This window comes from Microtus oregoni, unplaced genomic scaffold, assembly GCF_018167655.1.
Source record: "Microtus oregoni isolate MIOR12 unplaced genomic scaffold, Mior012 000015F_ref0000493, whole genome shotgun sequence".
Taxonomy (NCBI): domain Eukaryota; kingdom Metazoa; phylum Chordata; class Mammalia; order Rodentia; family Cricetidae; genus Microtus; species Microtus oregoni.
Window position 1 is genome coordinate 2,258,348 of NW_024543074.1, and position 24,775 is coordinate 2,283,122.

A 24,775-nucleotide genomic window follows, 5' to 3' on the forward strand; every position below is an offset into this window, starting at 1 on the left:
GGGCGGGGGGCCCTACAGCCTGTCGGTGTGTTACATCATCTGCACACATAGGCGTTTCCATGACAACAGCTTATAGCTTCATTTCCTGGATCCCTCTAGGGGGTGTCACAGCCAGATCCACCTGCTTTTCACCCTACCCTCGGTGGGGTCATGGTAAGGTCGCCAGAATAAATGAACGCGGGCACTAATGATCTGTTTACTGCTGTTTATGCTCTGTGTGTGTCAGGGGCATGCACATTGCGAGAGCTCATTATGGCTGCAATTAGAATGCACCAGCGCTGGATATTTAACTCGTTTTTCTTTTAAATTAGCATTTTAATAACATTCTTTGAGCAGAGAAACAAAATGACCATTTTTCACGGACAAACTTCTAGCTGTAGGTGCAACTTTAATGGTAAAGTTGTGAAGGGGAAGAGGGGAGAGAGGGGGGAAAAAAGGCCATTTTTACCACGTTCCCCCTCCTCCCTACCAAAAGGATATTTTTATTTGCTTTCTAACACACTCAATTTCCTAAATTTGTTTTGAATCCAATTATTTTGGGTGGTTTAAAGTACCGTGCTCTTGTTGGACGGAAATTAGCAGCAATTGAAATTAACTTTTTATGTGACCTGTGAAAGGGGCTAAAATAATTACAAGTGTAGAAGAAATCCTCCTTCCCGGAGACCCTCGCTGTAAGATGGGGCTGGGATACCATCATCAGAATATCTTCATACTGCAATCACAAGGACTTTTTTTTTCCCCTTTAGAAGGCGACTGCCATGAGTGTTTCTGTGTCACAGCCTGTACGATTATCATACAGAGCGTAAGTGATGACAAACGCGCTGTTATAAGCAGGATAAATAAGAATCAGACAGAAAGACCACAATAACATGGCATGAATTACCATTTTAAAAAGGTCAGATCGCAGAGCCTCCAAGAGCAGGAGAGCTGGGACCCAGACGAAGCAATGCAGTCAGATCTACTTGGTCAGAATGTTCTGGAGCCATTGCTTTTACGGGACCAGCCGGCACCATCTCTAGCTGTTTACAGATGCTCTGTTTGTGTAAAGTACAGTGAAAAATAACAATTTGAATGTTTCGATTATCTTTCCTGGCCCCTTCCATTTTCATTATTTATTTCCTATAAATGGGGACCTTGCTGAACATAATTCTGCAGACAAGGAGGTGGATGGGACAGCCGATGGGAACGAGGAGATGAATGGTGGGTGCGCACAAGACAGATGCTATGCGTTTATGAAGAGGAGAGGCGTCCTCAGTGAGCATCCACAAAGTAGAGAAGGCGAGCACGCAAACTCTCACCGGCACTTATGAATGGCAGAGGGGTAAGGAAGACGGTGGGAACAGGCACGGAGAGCCTACCCCTCTTGGAATCCACGTCCAAGTTCTGCCTAAGATGTCCCACGCTTGCCTTGGCTCCTGTGAGCCTCACAAGCCTTTCCATGACAACAGACGGGATTTCACAGCCAGAAGACTTGAGAGGTCAATAGTTGAAAAGCAAGAATTAGAAAGAGAGATCTTTATCCACAGCAAAACAATCCCACAACCCCCCCACCCCACCCCATACCACAGAAGAAAAAAAAATTTAAAGACACAGCAGGAAAAAAAAAGAGGAACCTTTCTAAACATGCAAGTTCAAAATGTTTATGCCCTTGTCTCAGCCTAGTTGCACCTAAGAATCTGCCATTTCACAAACAAAATACTGATGGCACAGACTATAATTTGGTGATCGCTACCCCAGGACATATCTCGATGCATTTCTGTTATTTTAATTAAATACTGCATTATGGTTTGTGACAACTCCACAGCGACGTAAATGAATTCCGAATTAAAGTGTTACTTAGGCATCCAGTAATTTTTGTTTCAGTCCTCAGTTTTACAAAGCAAATAGCTATAAAATCAAGATGTTCATTCATTTACAGATGGAGGAGGGTTGCTGCTGCTGTTTTTTTTCCCCCTTCTCCTTAATCCTCATGCACGAAAGGAATCTGGCTCCCGACACTCTCAGCTTATGAGCCACATCACGACGAGAAACACGTCCTCTCGACTAGAATGCGAGAGGCTGACTATTAATTGCTGGCATTATGCTTATCTTTGCAGCCGAGTTCTGTCTTCCAGCAGCCGTCCCGATGGGCTGCAGACTTGAAATGCCAGGAGGGGGCTCTTTGTTGAGCGGTTAGGAACCTATTTGGCTTCATTTCTTGAGAAAGAATCATAAAGTTTATAAACGCTCCGTGGAAGTTTCTGTATTTGGAACTACTTCCAAACACGGGGTATCAGTAATGACAGAAAAATTCCTCTATCTCTGCACTAAACAAAAACAAACAAACAAAAAAATTGAACCTTTTTTAAGAAAAAAATATCTTTTTAAATTTAGCTATATTACCATTCTCCTAATGAACTGGAGATATAATTTGATATCACCAATTGGTTGCATCTTAAATGTCACTTAATTGGTAAATTATGAGAAAAGTTTGAAATGTTCTCATTTGCCAGTTCTGAATTTTACTCAAAATTAATATTAATTGGGCAAAAAGATTTTTTTTTTGGTTCAAATCTGAGGATTTAATTGCCTTTAATATGTCCTGTCACATAAAACAGTTTAAAATAGCAGGTTTCCTGAAGACATTGTCTATTATTTCTGTTCGGAGAATCAATATGATCTTTTAATTAGCATTAAATATCATGTGTCTATGGATCTCATCAGCTTCTAGCTTTTTGTGTTCTCCTCAGTTGCCCCACGTCTCCCATAATGAACCGTACAACTTTGACAGAAATGGCTGCTCTGTATGTGTGCAATGTGGCTACAATGTGCCTCAATATTTTCCGAGTTTGGTCGGAGTGCTGGATCCATACGATGTCAAGAAACGCTAGCAGGAGAGGTGGAGGGCCGCTGAGCTCCTTTTGAGAACACAACCACGCAGAAACAAAGCTTTTGCGGCTCCTTTTAAATAGGGCATTCACTGAAATGCCATCCAGCCTCTCTGGCAGATTAGCCAAGAGTTTATTACTAAATCTATTGACGTGCAGCTGACTCTGGAGAAGCTGCTTGTTACAGTACCGGTGGCAGGAAATGGAGGGAACGTCACAGTTAAAGACACAAATTTTCCCTGTAATATATTCGAATGGAAACCTCCGAATCCAATACTACATGGGCACATCTAATAAATTTACAATATTTCAGTCTCAACAGCCTTCACCGGTTAGTTTTAAAGATTTATGTGGTAAAAAATTACTCAGTGATGAATATGGTTTATTCTGTGCAGTATTGGAGGTATAAGGAATTAAACTACCGTCTTTAACAGTGAATTTATTATTACCTCTGTCAAAAGACGAAGCCTTTAACAGCATTTGTTATAAATTCACTGCAAAATAAATGGCTGGATTTTTTTTTTAACGCCGGAGTTTGTAAAGCATGGGGTGATACTGAGAATTAACCTAACCCCACCATGGCTTATGTGGTTTTATGTAAACATCTGGTGTGGGACTTTCCACCTGACTGGTGCACGCGCGTGTGCATGTGTGTGTGTGTTTTGAAAGCAAAGGGTCCTGCCTAGGACAACAGTTTAGAAATAAGGAGATTAAAGAGAAAAATGCAGTTGTATTCTCTTTCTCTTTTAAAGGGATTTTATAACGAAGAGCCAGGATTCAATGGGAGAGCGCCCTTGTGCAGTGGGCCCTTGTTAGCAGGCTAAGTGCGTGCATATGCCTGCACACAAACACCCTCTTCCTTTTGTCCTCTCTTGGAATGGGTATCCCCTCATTTATAAAAATTACCTGGAAGGAATGAGGCTGCCAGGGTTTGTTCTAGACGATTGGTTCCTGTCTGGGGGAAAGGAATGGCCTCCACTGAATTTGACCGGTGTATGACCGTTGCCTTCCAGCTGACCCCAAATCCCATTCCCATCCTCCTAACTCTAGCCTCCCATAGGGGTTATTAATGAGAGAAAATACCATCCTCCTCTTCCTCCTTGTCATAACAGCACGGTGTTGACCTGCTTGCAAACATGAATTGGAGTGGCGGGGACACCTTCTGCGTTTCTCCTATACCGTTATCAATAAGAAAAGATATTTTCTGACGGTGTGCCCCTGTCTACGTCTTTGCTTAGGTCAGAGGTGAATAATAGTTTTCTGACAGGCATTGATCAGTTCATCACACTGTTTGGGCATTCTGTGCCCCAGGCCTATATTTTCCCCACTTACTATTCCCAAATTACCTGGGCACATCCCCCACTCAGGCGAGCAGAGGGGACAGTGCCTGAGGAAGTCCTAAATGGACACTAGATGTCACCAAACACCTCTTTTCCCTCAGAGCCCTGAAATTAAAAATAAATAAATAAATAAATAATAATAAATAAAATCCTTCATTTAAAGCAATTGAAGGGATTAACTTATTGGTTTTTATGAGCATTGCTGTCATGTTCAACGAAATACATGTAAAAGAAGAAGTATTATTGCACTCTGATTTTTTTTTTTTAAGAGAGGAAGGAAGAGCTCAAGGGAGTAGAAGGGTCTGTATTGTTAAGTAGTCCTTTGAGGAGGTAAGGGAAAAAGATTTTTAAAATCTCATTACAACAGGCCTTATGTTTACATAGCTCAAGTGTGCCAGGCCAGGCCCTGCCGCATTCAGACGGATGGAGTCGGAAGCAGCTGATCCATCCCAGGTGACAAAATGACTCTATCCTTGTTCATAGAAAGTCCATCTACCCACATCACGTGCCGCATGATACTGTTTCCACCGTCCGAGAGGACAGGCCAAAGTCTGGCATGTTGGAGCCAGGAAAAGCCCTTCTTGGAAAGCTAAGCCATCGTGTAAGCGTCAGCCTTAAGGGATGGATGCCCAACTTGTTGCTCCAATGCTGATAGCCAAGGAAGTAAGACCCTGGATAAGGTCGCAGAGATGTCTAACAGGGAGGACACAAGTGTCAGAGATGCAGCCACGTGACTCAGTTTACCTATTCATGCGGTCAGGGGTGGGTTCTTCTTTCCAGTCAACTGAATTTCTCTTTGTGTTTTTTGAATCAGTCTCAAGATGTGTCCCTGGCTGGGTCAGAACCAGGCTGCTTCAGACTCAACAGAGAGCTTCTGCCTCAGCATGCAGGGACTAAAGGTGTGTGACCCCCCTCCCCTGCAAGAAGTTTCTCTTTTTAATTTGCGGTACACCTCATAAATCACTTCTGGAACTAGAGACTGATTTTTCGCAGTGGACACTTGGTCTGTGCTATCTCAACCAGCAAAAGAAACACCTATATAGGGCTGGAGAGGTGGCTCAGTGGTTAAGAGCATTGCTTGCTCTTCCAAAGGTCCTGAGTTCAATTCCCAGCAACCACATGGTGGCTCACAACCATCTAAAATGCGATCTGTATGCCCTCTTCTGGCCTGCAGGGAGAAACACAGACAGAATATTGTACACATAATAAATAAATAAGTTTTTTAAAAAGTAAACACCTATACCATTTAGAAGAAAAGTTCTCTAGGGAGAGAGACCTTGCTGGCTGGAAGTCATGCCACATCTCTGAAAGGAGACTTGAGATCTTGTGATCTCTCTTATCTGATGGAAGCATCTTTCTTTTTTGGGGGGATGGTGGTTTCAAGACAAGGTTTCTCTCTGTATCCCTGCCTGGCTGTCTTGGAACTTGCTTTGTAGACCAGGCTGGCATCGAACTCACAGAGATCGGCCTGCCTCTGCTTCCCTACTGCTGGGATTAAAGGCGTGCGCCATCCCCGCCCGGCCAGATAGAGGCATTTTACTTCCCTTTTTCTCCCCACTGATAATAAGTGACCGTAGAGGTGCTGGCTCACAGAAGGGCTTTGCTGTCCTCCGAGACAAGGAGGCAAGCGGGGGCATGGTGTCACTGCACTGAGGGTGATTCAGCACCTGCCCTGCCAGGCCTGCTGCTCAGACAGAATGGATTTTTGGAGTACACCTGTTGTTGAACCCCTGCCAGGTACTGATGGCCACTAACCCCCAAATCACTTCCCCCCGCTGTTGATGCCTGGAATGTCAAACAGGACCGAGCGGCAGCCGGCGTGTATTTCAAACACAGCAGATGGATTTTTTATATTAGCTCCTATTTCATGTTCAGGCAGAGCGACCGCCACACTCAAAACCACAGCCTTGGTGCTGCCGAGTTTGCTTCTGTGAGATTAATTCTGTGAAATTAATTGGGACAAGATTGAAAAGGAAATTAAAATGCAGCTGAGTGAACAGGCCTCTCAAACACCTTTTCCCTGCTCTATTCAAACTTGAATTCTGCGGTGGTCGCTGGCATCGTGGGAAGTAATTTACGAGCGGCTGGCTCTCAGGAGTGATCCGTTATGTCTGAGGAGGCCTGCACCAGCGCCACAATCTGGAGGCACTGAAGAGCGCTAAACACCCTGCTGCGGCTTGAGCTGTGTGTCCCGTCTCCTGGGTGGGTGGGGCATACGGGGAGGGAGGGAGGCTCTTACTAGAAAAAGCCGTTCAGAAATATCTGGGCCCAAAAGGGGTGCCGGAGCATCCACAGGATGTTCACATCCGCTTCGTTATTAAAAATCTTCCTCTAAAATATTTTAAGACCCAAATTGGAAGTCAGTGAGTTAAGTGGGCATGAAGCTGCATGGGGCCTTGGAATGTCTGGATGTGCTGAGCGGCGGTCAGCAGGAGGGCTTTCTGCTAACTGTGTCCTTGTTACTGCTTGTGAGATAGGCTACATGGCTCTGGCTTCTTCCGGAAGAGAAGTTTGGAGGCTCTTTCTGGGGTCAGTGATGAGATTCCTAAACCACAGAAGACATGATGGATTTCCATGTAGGCCTCTTCATTGGGTAGTGTACTTATCCAAGTGAGAACTCTGTGTCTCAACCGATGGAGTGTCTGAGGAATGCTTGGTATATGAACCACTTTTTTCATTAAAGAAAAACGGAACTAAATTTATTTATATGTGTGTGTACGAAAGTGAATGCTACAGCTTGTGTTTGTGTGTGTGGAGCCCAGAGGCAACTTTTGGGAGTTGGTTCTTTTTTTTTTTTTTTCCCTTGGTTTTTCGAGACAGGGTTACTCTGTATAGCTTTGGAGCCGGTTCTGGAACTCACTCTGTAGACCAGGATGGCTTCGAACTCACAGAGGTCTGACTGCCTCTGCCTCCTGAGTACTGGGATTAAAGGCATGTGCCACCACTGCCCGGGATGGAGTTGGTTCTTTGTTTCTGCTGTGCCATGGGGTTCCAAGGATGAGACTCAAGTGACAGGCTTGCTAGTCAGCATCTTTACACACGGAACCATCTTGCTGGTCCTCATTCTGCTCTTACCTTACCAATAATTTATTGAACTCCTAGTAAACGCTCAACACCAAAGGGTAGATTCAGTGTGGTGCTAGTGGATGGGAGAGAAGAATGTATATGCTGTCATTGATTAAGGCTACATACTTTTCACATAAATTCTCTGATCACAGCCTTATGAACAGAAACTGGCCTATTTTTTTTTTTTTTTTGCAGATAATAACATTAAAGCCTGAAAGTTTAAGTGATTTTTTTTTCCCCAAAGTCATACAAGTAACCTGCTTGAGAACAGGATAGGTGGTAGGCATTTGGTTAACTATGGAGTATCTCTCTCTCTCTCTCTCTCTCTCTCTCTGGGACATAGAGATGGGCCAATGGTTCAGAGCACTGGCTACTGTTCCAAATAATCCAAATTCAATTCCCAGCTCCCACAACCATCTGTAACTCCAGTTCCAGGGAACCCAAAGCCCTCTTCTGGTCTCTAAGGGCACAAACATACATACAGCAAAACACCAATACATATTAAATAAAAAACCCCAAACAAACAAATCCCTCAATCCCAGCAGGGAGCAGCAGGAGCCAAGGCTAAAAGCTGACATCTTTCTCCTCCCATCTGCTCACTCCCCACTCCCCAAACCTTGAGTCTCCTTCCTCCAGACACCCTCTTCAGAGCCTTCCTGGAACAGGGTCTCTTTATTATTAGGTAGCCCTGCCTGCCCTGGAACTCAAAATGTAGCCCAGGCTAGCCTTAAACTCACAGACATTTGCCTGTCTCTGCTTCCCGAGTGCTGGGATTAAGTGAACACACTCGGTACAGGATTTCTTTAATAAAGGGCTATGGATTTAGCTATGGAATATCCAGGGCCTAGCATGCACTCGGCCCTGGATTTGATCCTTAGTGTCGTAAGTTTTATTTAGAGAGGGGCAAACCAGTTGAACCTGTGGGGGTGAAGACCAAAGAGTTGGTAGTTGGAACGTTTGCTGTTTAAGTGGAGCAAGTAATTAAAGCTAAGACAGAGCTCTGTGTGAATTCTTGTGCAGCTTTGCAACACCAGGCCCACTGTGTTTAGAACGGGAGTGTCTCGGGTGGGAGAAATGACTCCCTTGTGGTACAGGTGAGGAAACAAGCCCAGGTGAGCTGGGGGGCATTGCTGTGCCATACATTTCTCAGGGAAACAGACGTGCGCCGGTTTCTAGCAGAGGCTTCTCACGCCCAGCGAAGGTGGAGTTCCCCAGGCATCTTTTTCTTGGACTAAACTCCATCTGGGTTATTTTGGTCTCTTGTTCCAGGTATGAGGGGTAAGCTGGCTCCAGCAAAGGAAGCCAGCTGGGGCTGACGTGGGAAGGGTATGAGAGACAATTCCAGAGAGCACGGAACGGCTGAGCTTCTGGATGGTCCTGGAATCTCCTATACTGGTTTGTTTGTGTTTTCTAGAGACAAACAAATAGGATGGAAGGTCTTGCAAGGTTCTTTCCTGTCCAAGGCCCTGATTGAGTTAGGTAATAGGATCAAGGCAAATCCAAGCCCAGATGCTCCCCAAAACCGATGTTAAACCGGAAGGCGGCTCGGAAAGGAACGTTGTTTGTACTACTACTACTACCTCCCATTTCCTCCTCTGATTCGCAGGGACCAGCAACACGAGGGAGGGAAGGAGGCACCTGGTACAGCTTAGGGGACAGAAATACTAATGGACTTAGAACCTTCCGGAAGAGTGGAGAAAGAAGCCGACAGAATGAAGGCAGCCAGGCATTTTCAACCGAATTAAACTCTGACGCATTAGCATGTAGATGTGGAGGAGGGGGAACAGAGGTTGATTTTAAACGACCAGTCTAAGGTTCTTAGGCACCTCATAGAAATACCACAGCCATGGTAACTGCACACCATGCTATATTGCGGGACAGGTCACTGCACAGCCCCTTAGATCTAACTGGAGGAACGGGACCCCCAGTGAGAAGCCATTAACAAAGGCAAAAGACATGTAAAACAAACAAAATAATCATGACGGAGAGAGAAGGCCAGCCAGCCGCCAGCCTGGCTCTGCGCTCCCCCTCCTGCTGCAGGCACCTCCAGACAATGTAAACAGTTAATTTGTTCACCTGCAGGCTCTGGGCAAACAGAGGCCTGGTCACACCTGAGTGGATAACTCGATTACCCTGTAATGCCAGCACGGTAATGTACACAAATTCTATTACACGGCAAACCTTGCTTTCGGGCATTTGAAATACCAATCGGGCCAATGTCCACTCCCTTCTTTCCTTCCAATTTATTCTTGGTGTATTGGAGCTGCACCAAAATGGTAGTAGGGTGGTGTTGAGTTAGAGTGGCCGAAGAAGTCACGAGAACACATCGTGATCTCCCCGAGCAGGACCTGCAAAGCTCTTAACCTTCCTGCAAAGGGCTAAGTCTGAATTTACTTCCTCCTCCCCCTCCAGATAGGGTTTCTCTTGTAATAGCCCTGGCTGTCCTGGAACTTGCTCTATAGACCAGGCTGGCCTCAAACTCATAGAGACCCACCTGTCTCTGCCTCTTGAGTCCTGGGATTAAAGGTATGCACCAACACCGCCTGGCTAGTTCTTGTTTAAAGGGACCTGATTCATTGGAATCACTGGAAGATACCTGGAGTCAGACTTGGTCTGTTCCTTTTTTAATTACAATTTATATTTATTTATTGTTTATGCCAAGTGCCCCTGTGGAGGTCAGAGGACAACTTTCGCGAGTCAGTTCTCTCCTACCATATTGCTGGGATTGAACTCATGTCTCTGGCCTTGGTTGCAAGTGCCTTTACCCACTGAGCCATTTTGCCCACCCCTTGGTTTGTTCAAAAGGAGCTTAGAGCATATTGAAAGCACAGACAGATCCTTGGTGTAAGTAATACCAGGCACAGAATAAAGAGAAACGGCAAATACGGTGTTAATAACACAACAGGCTTTCATTTTTCCTCCACGGAGTCCACATACTCAGCAATTAAAGAGCAAATTATGCCTACTTCAAACCGTGTTCGTAGATACGGAGGGGATACATAGAGTCCTTCATGATACATTCTCTGAGGCACAGAACATGGCTTAGTCTGGTTATATAATTTGTGTGGTCTTTTCTGTTTGCATTTTACAAGAATGGAGAGGAACAGTTCCCTCGAACTGTAGCCTACGACTCCAGAAGATTCTCCTCATTATGACAGACAGGCAACCATCCAATCCATCCCTTTAAAACAAAGCCCTGTTGCTTTATGATCAACAACAGTATGCATTAGCTGTGTCTAGGGGTTAACTTATGCCTAAGGAAGAGAATAAAGTTAGCTGGGCTGTGTGGGATTGGATTCCGTAGGTCAGTCTTATCAGCGCTGGCTCAAACCAATTGAGCTAACTGGTTCTGACTCCTCCTCCCACAAGTAATTATATTATCATCTCATTTATCTATAAATGAAATAAGAAGGTAGTTTGCCTAGCCAGAATGTTTTCAATAGTATTACAAAGTAATAAATTATGTACATAGTGTGACCTTTATGTACCATAAATCCTTGGAAAACATCAGATTTTGATTGCCATAATTTTAGTATTGTACCTACTTCATTATATATATATATATATTTGTTTTATTGTATTTTTACATGTGAAAAATGATTCCTGAGCCTGAATTTTTAATTAAAAAATTTCCCTAACAATTATACATTAAAGGGAATTTTGGTCAGAAGAGCCATTCAGAGAGAGATGCTACAGCATGCGATGATTCTGATTATGGTAATTACATTAACAAGAGGGAAAATATGGACTTTGGATTCGGGTCCCACAGTCCGTGTCTTTACCTTGCTCAGAATGCGGATGAGGTCACCTCGTTGGAAGGACAGTTCATCTGGCTGGTCACCATGGCAATCCCATAGGCCCTGGTAATAATTGGCACAGTCCACTGATCAAAGAGAAGAAAAAAAACAAAGATGAAAGGAGCCAGTTTGGTCACAAGTGGAAGCCAGGGTTTCGATATAGTCTCTGGGGAACTTAAGATTGGGGGGGGGGCAGATGACACTCAATCTAAGCAAAGGACTACGGGAGGGGGAGATCACTAACTCACATAAAATATTTAGAGATCACCCCTAGTAGGAAATTCTACTCAGCAATATGGTAATAGATGTATTTATTAACAGAAGGAAATTGGGTACATAGTCTCTCAGTTAGTTTGCAAATATGTGGAACAAAGATGTTTCCCAGTAGACTTTCTTGACCCGGGCTATCTAAATATCCGAGTATGTCTCTTTTTTTTATGCATTTGAAGGAACAGATCCTTCTGCCTAGCTACAAGGGAGGCTGAGTCAGCCAGCACTCTTCTGCATCATGGCTTGCATTCTGGCCTCCTCTGTTACACGGGAGCTTTATCCCAGGCCCTTCCCACCCAGGTACTTCATGAGGTCGTCACCAATAAATACCACAACGAATAGCCCAGTCTTTAAGTGGAGCCATGGGGGTGTCTCATCCATTACAACTAAATTCTGGGTGGGCTGGCCCTTTTCCAGCATCTCATTTGTAGACCCTGAACATGTCTGCCAAGATTTATCTGCAAGCCCCCGGGGAACAGAAACCAAAGTGATCTGCATTAAAAATGAAAGCAACTGAAGACAACAAACCAAGCTTTAGAAAGCACTGGAGAGATTTACTGGGCTTCTCAGTGAGACTGGATGGCAACGATGCCACAGGACAGCCATCGATTCTTAACAATGAAGAATTCATATTGATCCTCTCCTACCCGGAAAGGTTAAACACTAGCGTACAAAGTGGGAGAATATCTGGGCATTTGAATGGCAGGAGAGCTAATGCCCACTGGACCACGGATACTCTGTGTGTCTCAGAATGTTTCATACGAGAGAGCTGTGAGCCTGTCACCTGCCAGAGGTGAAATTTGATTGACGGGCTCCAGGAGTCCTGTGATGTAGTTAAAATCTCCGTGAGTTTTAGCCGGTACGTGTCCGTAACCCCAGCACTTGGGAGGCTAGTGCAGGAGGATCACAAATTCCAAGTCAGTCTGGGGTTACATTCTGAGACTCCGTCTTGAAAAGCAAAATGAAAAAAAATTGTGTGACTTTTTGGGGACCGTGTTCCATAAATTCCTACCTACTCTAAATTTGTTTGGACCCTCTCACGAGCTCGGATGGTTCTAAGGCTGTTCATGATGGGAACAGATGGGGAACAAATGGTCAGTGGGGCACAGAGGACCTGGCTGTACTTGCCCCCCCCCACACAACAATTTGTCCCTAACTTATGAATAATTCAAATAACAGAGGCGCAGTGGAACGAATCCCTATATGTCTTTGTAAACGACTCTTATTAGGCATCTTCAAGTGCACAAAAACAGACGAGAGACTGACTCATTTAGGTGAGAGCGGATTGCAAACAGAAAGAAAAATGTCAAGCACAGACTGGGGCGTGTTTTCTTTACACAGAGAATTGTTTGTCTCCGCAGTAGACAACAGAGGGCAGCAAACAAAATAACCGCCAAGCAAACCTCCTGCTATCGACTTAAGATGCTGGGAAGAAAAATACGTTGGGAGAAAAATGCTAACTGTTGAAAAGAGAAAGCATATATTTTGGGGGACATCGGTGCATGAAATGATAGAGAAATATCAACCTTGAAAAGCGATGGCAGTTTCCCCAGAGGATATGCGCTCATTCTCAGTTGTACGGGAGTATATAAATCACCCCGAGAGTTTGACTACGTCTAGGATGAGAAGCCAATCGACATCAATATCCTTTGTGGATTTGTAGGTGGCAGAGAAATTTTTTTTTTAGAACAGATTTTTAAAAAACCCAGTTTAGCTATGTATGAATGGTAGGGGAAGACGTACAGAGCTTTCGTGGCATTTCTGGCCCAGTGCATAGACGCTTTGAGTTTCTGCTCCCTCAGTGTGCTTGGGTATGAGACAGCTCCTAAGATACCTTTTGGGTATGTTTGAGATTCCTACCAAGATTTGATAGTGGTGAAAGAGAATACCTGGGGAATGACCTAAACTACAAGCACAGTAAAAGGCAGGTACACTGGTTCATACCTATAATCCCAGAAATCAGAAGGCTGAGGCAGGAGGATAGCTTCAAGTGTGAGGCCAGTCTGGGCTACAAGGTGAGTTCAAGACTAGCCTGGGCTATATAGTGAGAGAGATTTTGTCTGAAAACACAGGGAGCTGGAACTCAGGGAGATAGAGAGACAGATTCAATCAACTATAGAAAGAGACTTCTAAGACTCAAAGAGTATAGAACGGCCTTTGACGTCCAGGAACCCAGGGCACAGCCTAGCCCAAGATGAAGGACCATGACACACAGCTCTGAAAAGTTAATCAGAACGACAGGGCTAAAACCGGGGAACATATTCAACCTGCTTTCTAGTCAAAGGTATGCTGGTATTAAGGAGATCAATGGGGGAGTCATTCTTTAGCTGGACAAGGTTGGACCCCGTATTGCAAGATCCTTGTTTAACTTGCGTGATTCATATTTGTACAGTTGTGGACAGGCCACTTCATGAACTCATTCCTTGGCATCCATCAGGTCTGCACACAGCACTTAACTGAATGCCAGGGACTGTGGTACACACTGGGAATTCTGCAGGAGTCATGCGCAGTCCCTGCTCTCAAGGCTACCCTCTAGTGGGGGAGGTGCTGTGGACCAGAGTCCTGAAGAGGTGGAGGATGCTCTGCCTAAGAGGGAACTTAGTGGAGTCTGGGGGATCCCGGAAGGCTCCTTGGGAGCTCCAGCTGTCTACAAAATCCTGATCTCCCCAGTGTCACCAAAACACCTTGAAGTTGGGAGGAGGTGAGGCTGAGCAAGATTTCCTTCCTGAAGCTTGGCCCATGAAGGGCCTGCCGGTCTACAAGTCCACAGGGTGGGTTCACTCTGCCCTGCACCAGGCTGGCTGGTCCTCAGAGGAGAATGAGAGCAGAGACAGGTTTCTATAGTGACAGAAGTTAGGAGCCTGACAGCAAGGCTCGCCTCTGTGCACTGGCTTCGGCTCAGCTACGTTCCCACCATGCTGGCAACAGCCTGAGTCAGAAACAGTGCAATCTCCTGACCAGTTAATTAATTCAGAACATCCCCATTCTCATTTTGAGGACATTATTCCATCTAATTATTTTTTTCCAGTCTGTCCATTCGGAATGAAAAACAAAAGAATAAAGCTTAATGCCAGCATTTCTCAATGTCTCTCTCAAAAAAAAAAAAAAAAGACATAACTCTGCACTAAATAAAGCCTGGTAATTCAAAAGCAAAAGCTCTAATATATTCAGCATAAAACAGACAGAGGACCTAGAGCAATAATGACAACACTAATAACTAAAACAGTTATAACAATTAACAACAATTACAATGATAGGGAAGCTAATGGCTATGATCACTACATTTAAATTGCTAGCCGAGCTGAGAAGGAGTTTTCTAGAGAAAATGGGGGTGGGGCTGTGAGTGTCTACTCTTTCTAATCCCTTGTAGGGGAGGCTAAGCCTCAAGCTAGCAGAGTATCACAAAGAGCTGAAATAGAATTGTTTTTCTCGTTTCCAGGTGTTCTTACAAATCATTTATCACTCCACACCGGGCGTTTGTGACCAGTGATGGGCGTTTCTCCTCTGATGGAGTCCAGGCTGGTGCTCCTGGTGACAGAGTCAACGGAAGCACTGAGGCAAAGGACCAGGACACCTGTCTAGTTTTCCTTGTCTTCGGGAACAACAGAAGCTGTCTGTCCTCCCTGAGTTTAGCTGTTAGGACACTGGGTTACTTCAGAGTTTGAGCTGAGACGGGGAAAAGAGGCTAAAGGCGGCTCAGGGTGCTGTTTACATTTTCTTGATGAATGCAACGTGGCAGCGAGGCCTGGCATTAGGCACAGCTGTTTAAACTAGGAAAGACAAAGCCAAAAGCTTGAAAACAAACCCGTGAGAGTAGGGCCCAACTCTGTAAACGGTGTCTTAAATGCTCTGGTCTCAGCCAAACCAGGGGGGCTGCCATCTTTAGCACATTCAAAGCAGACACCCACTGCTGCTCTAGGAACAGTTTCGGAAGCCTGGAAAAACTCACCAGGAGACACTCAATATGCCCTTAGTTTTGCAAGTGTGACTGATGTACGGTGAACAACCAAAGGTCCTAGTTCCCACCTCATCTGTTCCTTTATTCGGGTCAAAACTTTAGCTAGGAGATGCTCAACTCACGGTTGGTTTTGGAAATCCGAAAGGTAAGAGCTGTGGACCCTTCCTTTTCTTTAGTGTAAGAGCTCTCTGTCGGTGGGCACCACAGTGGGCCTTCAGAGGGTCTCCAGGATGGAAAACTCATGAATAATCACTTTTCTGCTCTTCTGAGATGACTGGGTGCTTCTAAGACCATGCCTGGTGTACCCACAATTGTTGAGAGATGGAGACAGACACAGAGACAGAGACAGACACAAAGAGAGAAGCAGATAGACAGAGACAGAAGAAACAGAGAGAGAGACAGGGAGACGGAGAGAGACACACAGAGAGGAGAGCCCATTGCAAGGTCTTCTTTGGGCAGGGATTTGCTATCTCTAAGAGTGACCTGCGTCTCCACAGCATGGCACAGCCAAGCAAAGGAAAATTTTATACAAACAGGCCAGACTGAGTCTTGATTTGGGCTACTCAGAAGATACCCTGTCACAGCAAGGCAGGGAAATATGATCTCGCCACTAAAGACCGTTAGTGTCAGATCCACTGTGGGACTGCCAGGCTGGAATTGAGAGAAAATCGGAGGTGTTGAAGAGTCACTCAGTAACCCTGTTACTAACACGCATGCTGGAGAGTGAGCTCTTTATAGATTGGGCAATCAATACTACAAGGCCATGATAGATTTTCTAGGTAACAGAATAAAATGAAAGAAATTGCATCTTACAGGGTCATTAACACTCAGTCAGGAGACACTGAATTCCTGTCCTCCCTCCCTCTTCAGATAAGATCTAGAGTTGGGCTTTAAAAAAAACGTTAGCAGTTCTGTCAGAGGAAGCAGGGCATCAAGCAACGGTCTGTGGGGTAGAGGAGAAAAATCCTCAGATGCCAGATGCCCCAGCCCCTGGGGGGAAAAGGCAGGAGAACAGGCCAGTTTGCTTAAAGCCTTTCCCTCCCAGATACCTGAGAAAAACTAAAAGAAGCAAACGTATACAGCTGGTCTCTGACCTACCTAGGGATTGACTCTGTCCCAGCTTTTAACGCCTTCACGGAGGCTGCTGGCCCTTCCCCCAGATCTCCATATTTTGTTGCAATAAAACTAAAAGATGACATTAGGAAGTTACATATGTGTTGCAGGTTCTACAGCTTCTTCGGAGAGAAGGCACTGTATAAATTCAATAAATAAATAAGTAAACACAAATAATAAAAATCCCTGCCTCGGATTCTGCAGAGAGAGCGAAAAGTCTTCCTGTTTTTAATCGCCAAGTCACCAATCATTATAACTGGTGGGAAGTACAAGCCGCCGAAACATATTTAGAGCTGAGCCTTATGTTAACGACACCTCTTTGGGAGGCAGAAAGTATGGGGAACAAAAGACCTCTTTAAAAAAAAAATCCTACTTGAATTATACCTGTTGGGATAGTTAAAAGATAAATCTCCTCTCACCTCCCAGATAAAACCTGAGAGAGAGAGAGAGAGAGAGAGAGAGAGAGAAAACCTAAGGGGGGAGAGAGAGAGAGAGAGAGAGAGAGAGAGCGCATACACAAGGAGAAAATGAGAGGAGGGAGGAGTGTGGGAAGGGAATGGTAGACATTTTCAGGAGACTGATACTTCCTGACTGGAGTTAATACAGTGTTGGCCATAGGAAGCTTCCAGCTATCCCACCCACGTTCATCTAGGGTGTATCTTCCTACACGGGTTGGTGATGGAAATTGGTTGAGAAAAACCCTATTTGGGACCAGCTTGGTCAGAATGGGTTTTCTGTTAGAATTCCATATAGCAAGTAGAAAAATGACAGAAATTAGGTGTCAGGGCTGGAGAGATAGATAGCTCAGTCGTTAGGGCTAAGGATCACAACCAAACTTCAGAAATTAGGTCTCAGAGGACTCCCTAGTCTCCACACGCTTTCCCCTCTGCTTCAGTAGCACAACCTATGATGCCACTGACTGGCGCCCCCTTCCCCGAGAGAAGGTGGGCCTGTGAACCGGAGTCCCTCACTAAACCTTGCACAGTCACTTCCTGCAGGGGTGGGGAAGACGACACAGTGGGGGAAAGCACGAATCCAGCAAGCAGGAATATGTAGGTTTTAATCCCCAGAGTCCAAGATGGGAGACAAGATTCTTTAGGCATGGTCATGGGTCAGCAGGCCAGGCAACCAGCATAGTGGCAAAATAACAAAGGTATCCTGTCCGTGTCAAACAAGGTGGAGGGTCAGGCCCAAGACCAACACTGGAAGTTTTCCTCTGACTTCACGCACGCATGCACGCACGCACGCACGCACGCAGGCACGCGCGCACACACACACGAATTCATTTCCCACAAAGATGGAAAAGGGAAAAGGGACTCTGCTAAATGACTATGAATGAGAAGGAGGGGAGTCAAGAGAAAAATGAGGAACCAAGAAACCAAGCGAGAGCAGGGAGGGAACCCGAGAAAGAACTCCCAAGCTTAAGATTTTCATAGATCCTACGAGGGTAGGAAATCTGCTGGTCTCCAAATCACTTCTGAACCCAGTTCTGCTGATGGAATGTCCTTGAGGCGGCCCAAACAACGGGCACCATTCCCTCACTGACAGTGAAGGAGTAAGTCCTCGGTCCACTTAGGAGACTGCCAGGGCATCTGACCTTGGGAGGAATGGGCTCCCTAACAGCCTGGGGCATGGCTAACAGGCTGGGATGAATAAGATGTAATTTTGTATTCAACAAACCTGTTACATATTCATCTTCAAATGTGCCTGGAATCAAACCAGGCCATCTGAAGTCAGCATCCCCCGGTCGTTCTATCCCTCACCCCGGCTTCACTTTTCAGATCGGACACATTTCCATTCCCCTCTGAACTCGCAATCTCCGGGCCTCTCAGGGAGGAGACATTTCCATCCTTCCCATTCTCAATCCTCTGATCTCTTAGAGATGAGGCAATTCTATTTCCACTGCACTGATTTAAGAAATACTGATAGGAAAAAAATAAATATCTGGTTTGGCTTCCCACCTTCTGAAGACAAATCTCGGCTGTGCTAGGACATCGATTAAAGTGATTGGGTGTCTGCTTTTAAAGTTAAGGCACTCTTCTAGCCAGTCAGTCAAGTTTGGCTGTTGGGGTCATGTACCAGGAACCTATTCGTTAGAGAGTCCAGTAACGGTAGTGCTTTCTCAAGCCAGAAGCCCCATTGTTCCACCCGGGTTGTGCAGCCGTGTCTCATACCTCGCCATCCATGAGTGCCGCTGGCATCCTCTTCTAAATCATGGCCTTCATCTGAGGGCACAAATGATCAGTATTAACCATCAGTGTGGGGGGTGACCTTTCTCTGAGTTCATCGACCTCCTCCCCTTTCTTGTGTTTTAAAGCAGGGGCTTGCTATGGAGCCCAGGCTAGCTTTGAACTCATGATCTCCCTACCTGAGCCTCTGTCTCAAGAGCTGGGATTACAGGCATGTGCTATCATGTCTACTTAGGGAACTCTCTCCTTTAAAGAAAGTCGCATTAACATGTTTTCTTCTTCTTTCCCCTCCCCAGTCATCTCTCACCTTCAGATCGGCCATCTTCTCTTTCCCTTTCTATTCATTATTCATTTCAGAACATTCTGAAGTACAAAGCTGCACTAGGAACAGGGGGCACACAACAGACAAGCACGCCAGAGTTCCTGCCTTGATGGGGCTTCCAACCCATCGAATCACCAAGGGGCTTATCATTTAACCCAGTTCTTTTCCTCAGCCCTCATTTCTTCTTTTTTTGTGGAATTCTTTCTTGTATTTATTATCTGTATGCAGACACATTCTTTGGTTTTAGTCATTCCAGAGTTAGGGTTTGAGAGAGAGAGAGAGAGAGAGAGAGAGAGAGAGAGAGAGAGAGAGGAGAGAGAGAGAGGGAAGGGAGGAAGGAAGAGAGGGAGAGAGAGGGGGGAGGGAATGGAGGGAAGAAGAGAGAGGAGGGAGAGGGAGAGGGAAGGAAGGAAGGGAGTGAGGGAGGAAGGGAAGGAGGGAGGAAGAGAGAGAGAGATTGGTAGTGAGTTTTAAACCTTTTGTGATTAATTAGTCCTTAACACATCCATTTTTGTTCAGCTGTATCGGAGGCTGGTCATGTACATGGTTTTATGTTCCTAGTACTCGAGGCCTGTAGTTATCTTTTTACTGTTTTATTTAGCCTGCCTTGTTCATTAGAGTATAGGCTCCTGAGGGCAGATGGAATGGTCTTTTAATTAATTGTTGTGGATTCACAATGGGTTCTAAGTCAATGCTGGTGTCTAACTCCAGTCAAGTGTTTATATGGCCAAAGTCACAATGTGATTGGCCCAAGTTTCTTACCCTCATTAACCTGTTTCATCTCAAGCTTCATACTACTTGATATAATAGGAACCGGGCCTTTATTAAGAAAGTATGTGTATTAGAGTAACATTTAATAACCCTATTTTATAATATAGAGTTTTAATGTATATATATATACATATATATGAGGTAGAAATAGGCTCACTATTCTTTTCACCAACTCTTTCCTTTTCTCCTTTTCTCTTATACAGCCACACAGACAGTCAGATAGACACATGCATACTTGCCCCACATCCTGTGGAAAAGAAACACTTTGAGGAAATATTTTTTAAGAAATGTTTTATTATTTTATGCATATATTTCACCTGTATATATGTATGTGTACCACACGTGTGCCTGGCGCCCATAGACGAGGACATTGGATTCCCTAGGACAGGAGTGACAGACAGTTGTGAGCTGTCATATGGGTTGTGGGAACTGAACCCTGGTCCTTTGGAAAAGCAACCAGTGCTCTTAACTGCTGAGCCATCTCCCCAGCGCTTTGAAGGTCCAGCAGTGTGGACGTCCATGATGCCCATCTATAGTGCTTCCCAAATCGACCCCGAGGTACAAAGATGTAAGGTAACGGAGGAATGAAACCAAACACAGGGAACAGGGCGTGTAGAGATAAATCATACTGAACACGATTCTTTTCACAGAGCCCTCTCCACTGTCCTCTTCCTCCCTTCCCCCGTCCGCTGTGATGTGTTTCCTTTCTGCCATGGGGCCAGTTTCACAGGGCTGACAATATCAGAGGGTGAGTTGGTGCATCCTCCTTGTAGAGATGCCCAATGATTTGGACAGTGAGCAGCTCTTTTCCTGGTATCAAACAACTCAATCACGGGGCCCAATAATGTGCTGCGCTTAAGCACTTTTGCAGAGAGCGTTTATCCTACCTCTGCTGTCCGTGCACAGCTGTCTCTTCCTCCCCATTCTAATCAATGTAAATTGGGTCAGATCTCCGCTGTGAATTACAAATTGGATCCGAAGTTGGAGGGTCACCATGCCTGCTACTCCACCTCCTTCCCACCGCCATTAGATGGGAAGCTACACCAAAGATCTTTTCTAAATAAATCAGACTTTATTGTAAAACTCGGCCACTGACGAGACATAACCTCATTAGCATTGATTTTAAAATAAATTATTGAAAGTGGCCTGCCTGCTCTTTGCATTTGTAAAAAAAGCAGAATGTAAATGTATTTGCAATGATAAAAATGAAAACTAAAACTTGAATCCTTTATCCTTTCGGGCACTTAGTCTAGTCATGGTACAAAAAATAAAAAAATAAAGTATAAAGTAAAAAAAGGACAACTTGAAGGACTCTGTTTACTTCACTGCCAGATCCCAGAGCAGATTCTCTGATTTCCATTGTACCTTTGGAGTCACCTAGAAAGGAAGAAAATGCTGACCACTAAGCATGTGCACTATTTGCCACTATTACTGAGCCCTATGGTGATGGATATGAACAGCAAACCCTGGCCCCACTTCTACCTGCCTTGTCCGCTGGCCCCCACTTCTGTTCTACCTGCCTTGTCCGCTGGCCCCCACTTCTGTTCTACCTGCCTTGTCCGCTGGCCCCCACTTCTGTTCTACCTGCCTTGTCCGCTGGCCCCCACTTCTGTCCCACCTGCCTTGTCCGCTGGCCCCCACTTCTGTTCTACCTGCCTTGTCCGCTGGCCCCCACTTCTGTTCTACCTGCCTTGTCCGCTGGCCCCCACTTCTGTTCTACCTGCCTTGTCCTCTGTGGCTGACAGTGGCCTCCAGTTAACAAGCCTATTACCAATGGGCCTGAGGCTGTGTCCCAGGCATCTCTGGAGGACTGAGGATGGGGTCTCATCACACAGTGGAGGAAGCCCCTTCTATAGTTGGCTATGAAGAACACAGCACTTGATTCCTTCTTAGCTTAAATTGCTGGATACAATTGATCGACCATGGACCCTTCTGTGAAATCAAACTGACATCTCTCAAGGTTCAGAGTCAAGACAACTATAACGTAACTGGGACTTGTAAGAAAGGCTTTTTGCGAAAAAGAAGAAACTAAATTTAGGAAGTTAAATTTCTTATTTTTGTTATTCTGTACAAGGGGGCTTTATTATTATTTATTGTTCTTTTTCGTGTGTGAGTGTGTGTATACACATGTGCTCCATGCATCAGGATGTATGTGTGGAGGTCACAGGATAACTCGAGAGAGTTACTTCTCTCCTTCCACCACGAGGGGCATATGGCTTAGAGACCAGCCTTTTTACCTACTGAGGCATCTTGTTGGCCTGAGATTTTCCTTTTAAAAGACCATTTTGAATATATATATTTTAAGTTAAAGAGCTCATTGGACTTCTTTATAAGAATATTATTAGGCATTTTAGCCTTACATCTATGGAAATACATCTTCATTTAAGAGAGAATTAAAATTTATGTGCTAGCTCAACTTTAAACAGTAATAGATTATAATGGTTCTTGCTCCTAACAGGGCATATGGGACCCCAGTCTTACACAGGCTTTAAACAAATTAACCTCTGAAGATTACTGCCCACTTATTACATTAAATGCTCTACTTGATTCCCAAATATCTCATCTCAATTGGGAAAACAGTTGAAGAAGATCCTGTTAACTGTGTGAACATGGGAGGGAACCGTGGGGCATCACAAATGAGCACCAGTATCTGGAGAGTCGATTTCAATCAACATTCTTGGCACAGTGTCAGGGACACTAATGAGAGGCTGGAGGAACAGGACACCGACCCACCTAGGAGGGACAGAGAAGCGCTAGCTGCCCCTGACAGATGACTCCTTTCTGAAGTGTGGCTCTGGCACCCCCTTTCTGAAGTGTGGCTCCGGCACCCCCTTTCTGAAGTGTGGCTCTGGTACCCCCTTTCTGAACTGTGACTCTGGCACCCCCTTTCTGAAGTATGGCTCTGGCACCCCCACCCCCAACATTGACAAAACCGATACCAGAAAGAACAAACGATGGAAACAAATAGGAAAAAAATGGTCACATCAGAAAGAAGGAAAAGCATTTTCCCCAAACAAAAAGTGACAGCTAAAAAAAATGGCGAATGTATTAACGCGTAGCCAGATGTCAAGGTGCTGTGGTGACAGCTGCAAGAGAAATACAGGGAGACTTGATGTGCAGAGGGAACATCCAGAAAAACAGAAATAAACCGTTCCCTGGCACGCCTAGACAAGCTACAGACCCCTGTGTGCTTGAGCAGCTCTCCAGACAGCCATAGAACACACGAGCAAAAGGCTAAGAACACACTGATTCTCTCTGTGTGCTGGGCAATCTCAACGGCTCCCTCTCAACACGTCCATCGTAGCTCCATGGTACGGTCGACGCAGAAGATATTAAACTCTATTTGTGCTAATAGCAACACTTGGAAGACATAGGATTTAATTCCACAAATAACCGAGTCCCTCCTAGCTGGGGAGAAGGACATGAATACCAATCAGCATGACTGGAGATAGAGCTTAACTTCAGCCGCGTCTGAGAAGATGTCACGTCTCAGGACGTCACGACTGAGGCCACATGTGAGCAGAGATTAGGGGGACAGCCATGGTTCCAGCAGAGCTTAACTTCAGCCGCGTCTGAGAAGATGTCACGTCTCAGGACGTCACGTCTGAGGCCACATGTGAGCAGAGATTAGGGGGACAGCCATGGTTCCAGCTGGTGCTGGCCCAGCAGTGCCCCATGCTGTTGCTCAGATACACAGATAGTCGGACAGACAGACAGAGCAGGGATGAGGAAGACAAGAGGCCAGGAGGCTAGAATAAGGCTGGGGATGGCATGGATTCTTTTTCTACATTTTGTATTTTGGACCTGGGTTTGTTTTGTATTTTTATTTCTTTCGATTTCTGTCGCCATTCCTTTTCCCTGTGTGCCCGGACAATTTATACAGGGGGAAAGATAATCCCACAGAATGTTGTTTCCATTTGACTCTAATTAAAAAAAAAACCCCTGGTTATATGCTTTATTATAAAGCAATCTGGTTTCTGGGTCTATAACAACCCTCTGGGGCTGTGTGGGTAGCATCAGAATATGCACAGACATTTCCAGAAAGACCTCTTTATCTCTTTCTGTTTGTTTGTTTTTTTTTTTTTTTGAGAATCTCTAGAGAACACAGCTGGATCCTGCTGCCATTATAGCTACTACAAGGCCCCAGTTACAGCTCTCCTATGGTCTCAGATGCCTTGCTGGCTTCTAGCCTTGAGGCCCCAGACGATTCAGGACCTGACAGATGTCCTTATATGGAGTCTTGAATTGTGGATCTGAGTCTGTGCTGGTCTGAAGAATAACTTCAAGGAAGATGAGAAAAGGTTTAGGAAAACCTGTTTTTTTAAAAAAAGATTTATTCTGGGTGGTGGTGGGTCATGCATGCCTTTAATCCCATTACTTGGTAGGCAGAGGCAGGCAGATTTCAGTGAGTTTGAGGTCAGCCTGGTCTACCAAGTGAGTTCAAGGACAGCCAGGACTGTTACACAGAGAAACCCTGTCTTGGAAAAAACCACCCCTTAAAAAGATTCATTTTAACATTTATTTATTAGTGTGTGCGTGTGGGTGCGTGAGTGTGCACACATGCCTATCAAGCATATGCAGGTTCCTATGGAGACCAGAAGAGGGCACGAAATCCTCGGAGTTGGAGTTGTGAGCTGTCCAATGTGAATATTGGGAACTAAACCCAAGTCCCCTGGAAGAGTGGCAGGTGCTCTGAACCACTGAGCCATCTCTCCAGCCCCAGAGCCTCCTATTTTAATGTCTGACTTTCATACTCTTGGTCATTCTCTGCAGTTTAATCTACTACAAATGAAACCTTAAAACTCAAGGGCCCCCACATGCTCAACAGAAATGTTCAGAAATCCCAGGGGATACCAATTTTGAAACCATATATTCCAGTACTAAAATTTTTTTTGTGGTCTGGCAGACAACCTTGAGTGTTTTGGCTTCCTCTCCTGGGGACAAGAGTGCTAGCCATGTAGCAAATGCCAATTAGCTCATGATTAATGCGATGTTGTGCATTTAATTTGATGATCCGGGCATTATTTTGGTTAGAAATTGTTTTTTATTGACTTGGTATATGGTGTATAGTCTTTTCGCTTG

General features: G+C 45.1%; 1 protein-coding gene across 1 annotated transcript in view; it reads right to left on the minus strand.

Annotated features, from left to right (window-relative positions):
- Positions 1-24,775, minus strand: part of Skap1 (src kinase associated phosphoprotein 1) — a 292,032-nt gene that overhangs the window by 16,870 nt on the left and 250,387 nt on the right. The window contains exons 10-11 of the mRNA XM_041665298.1: positions 18,586-18,636; positions 11,056-11,156 (exon numbers count right to left, since the gene is read on the minus strand). Of these exons, the coding sequence (XP_041521232.1) occupies positions 11,056-11,156; positions 18,586-18,636 (152 nt within the window). The remainder of the gene's footprint in view (positions 1-11,055; positions 11,157-18,585; positions 18,637-24,775) is intronic.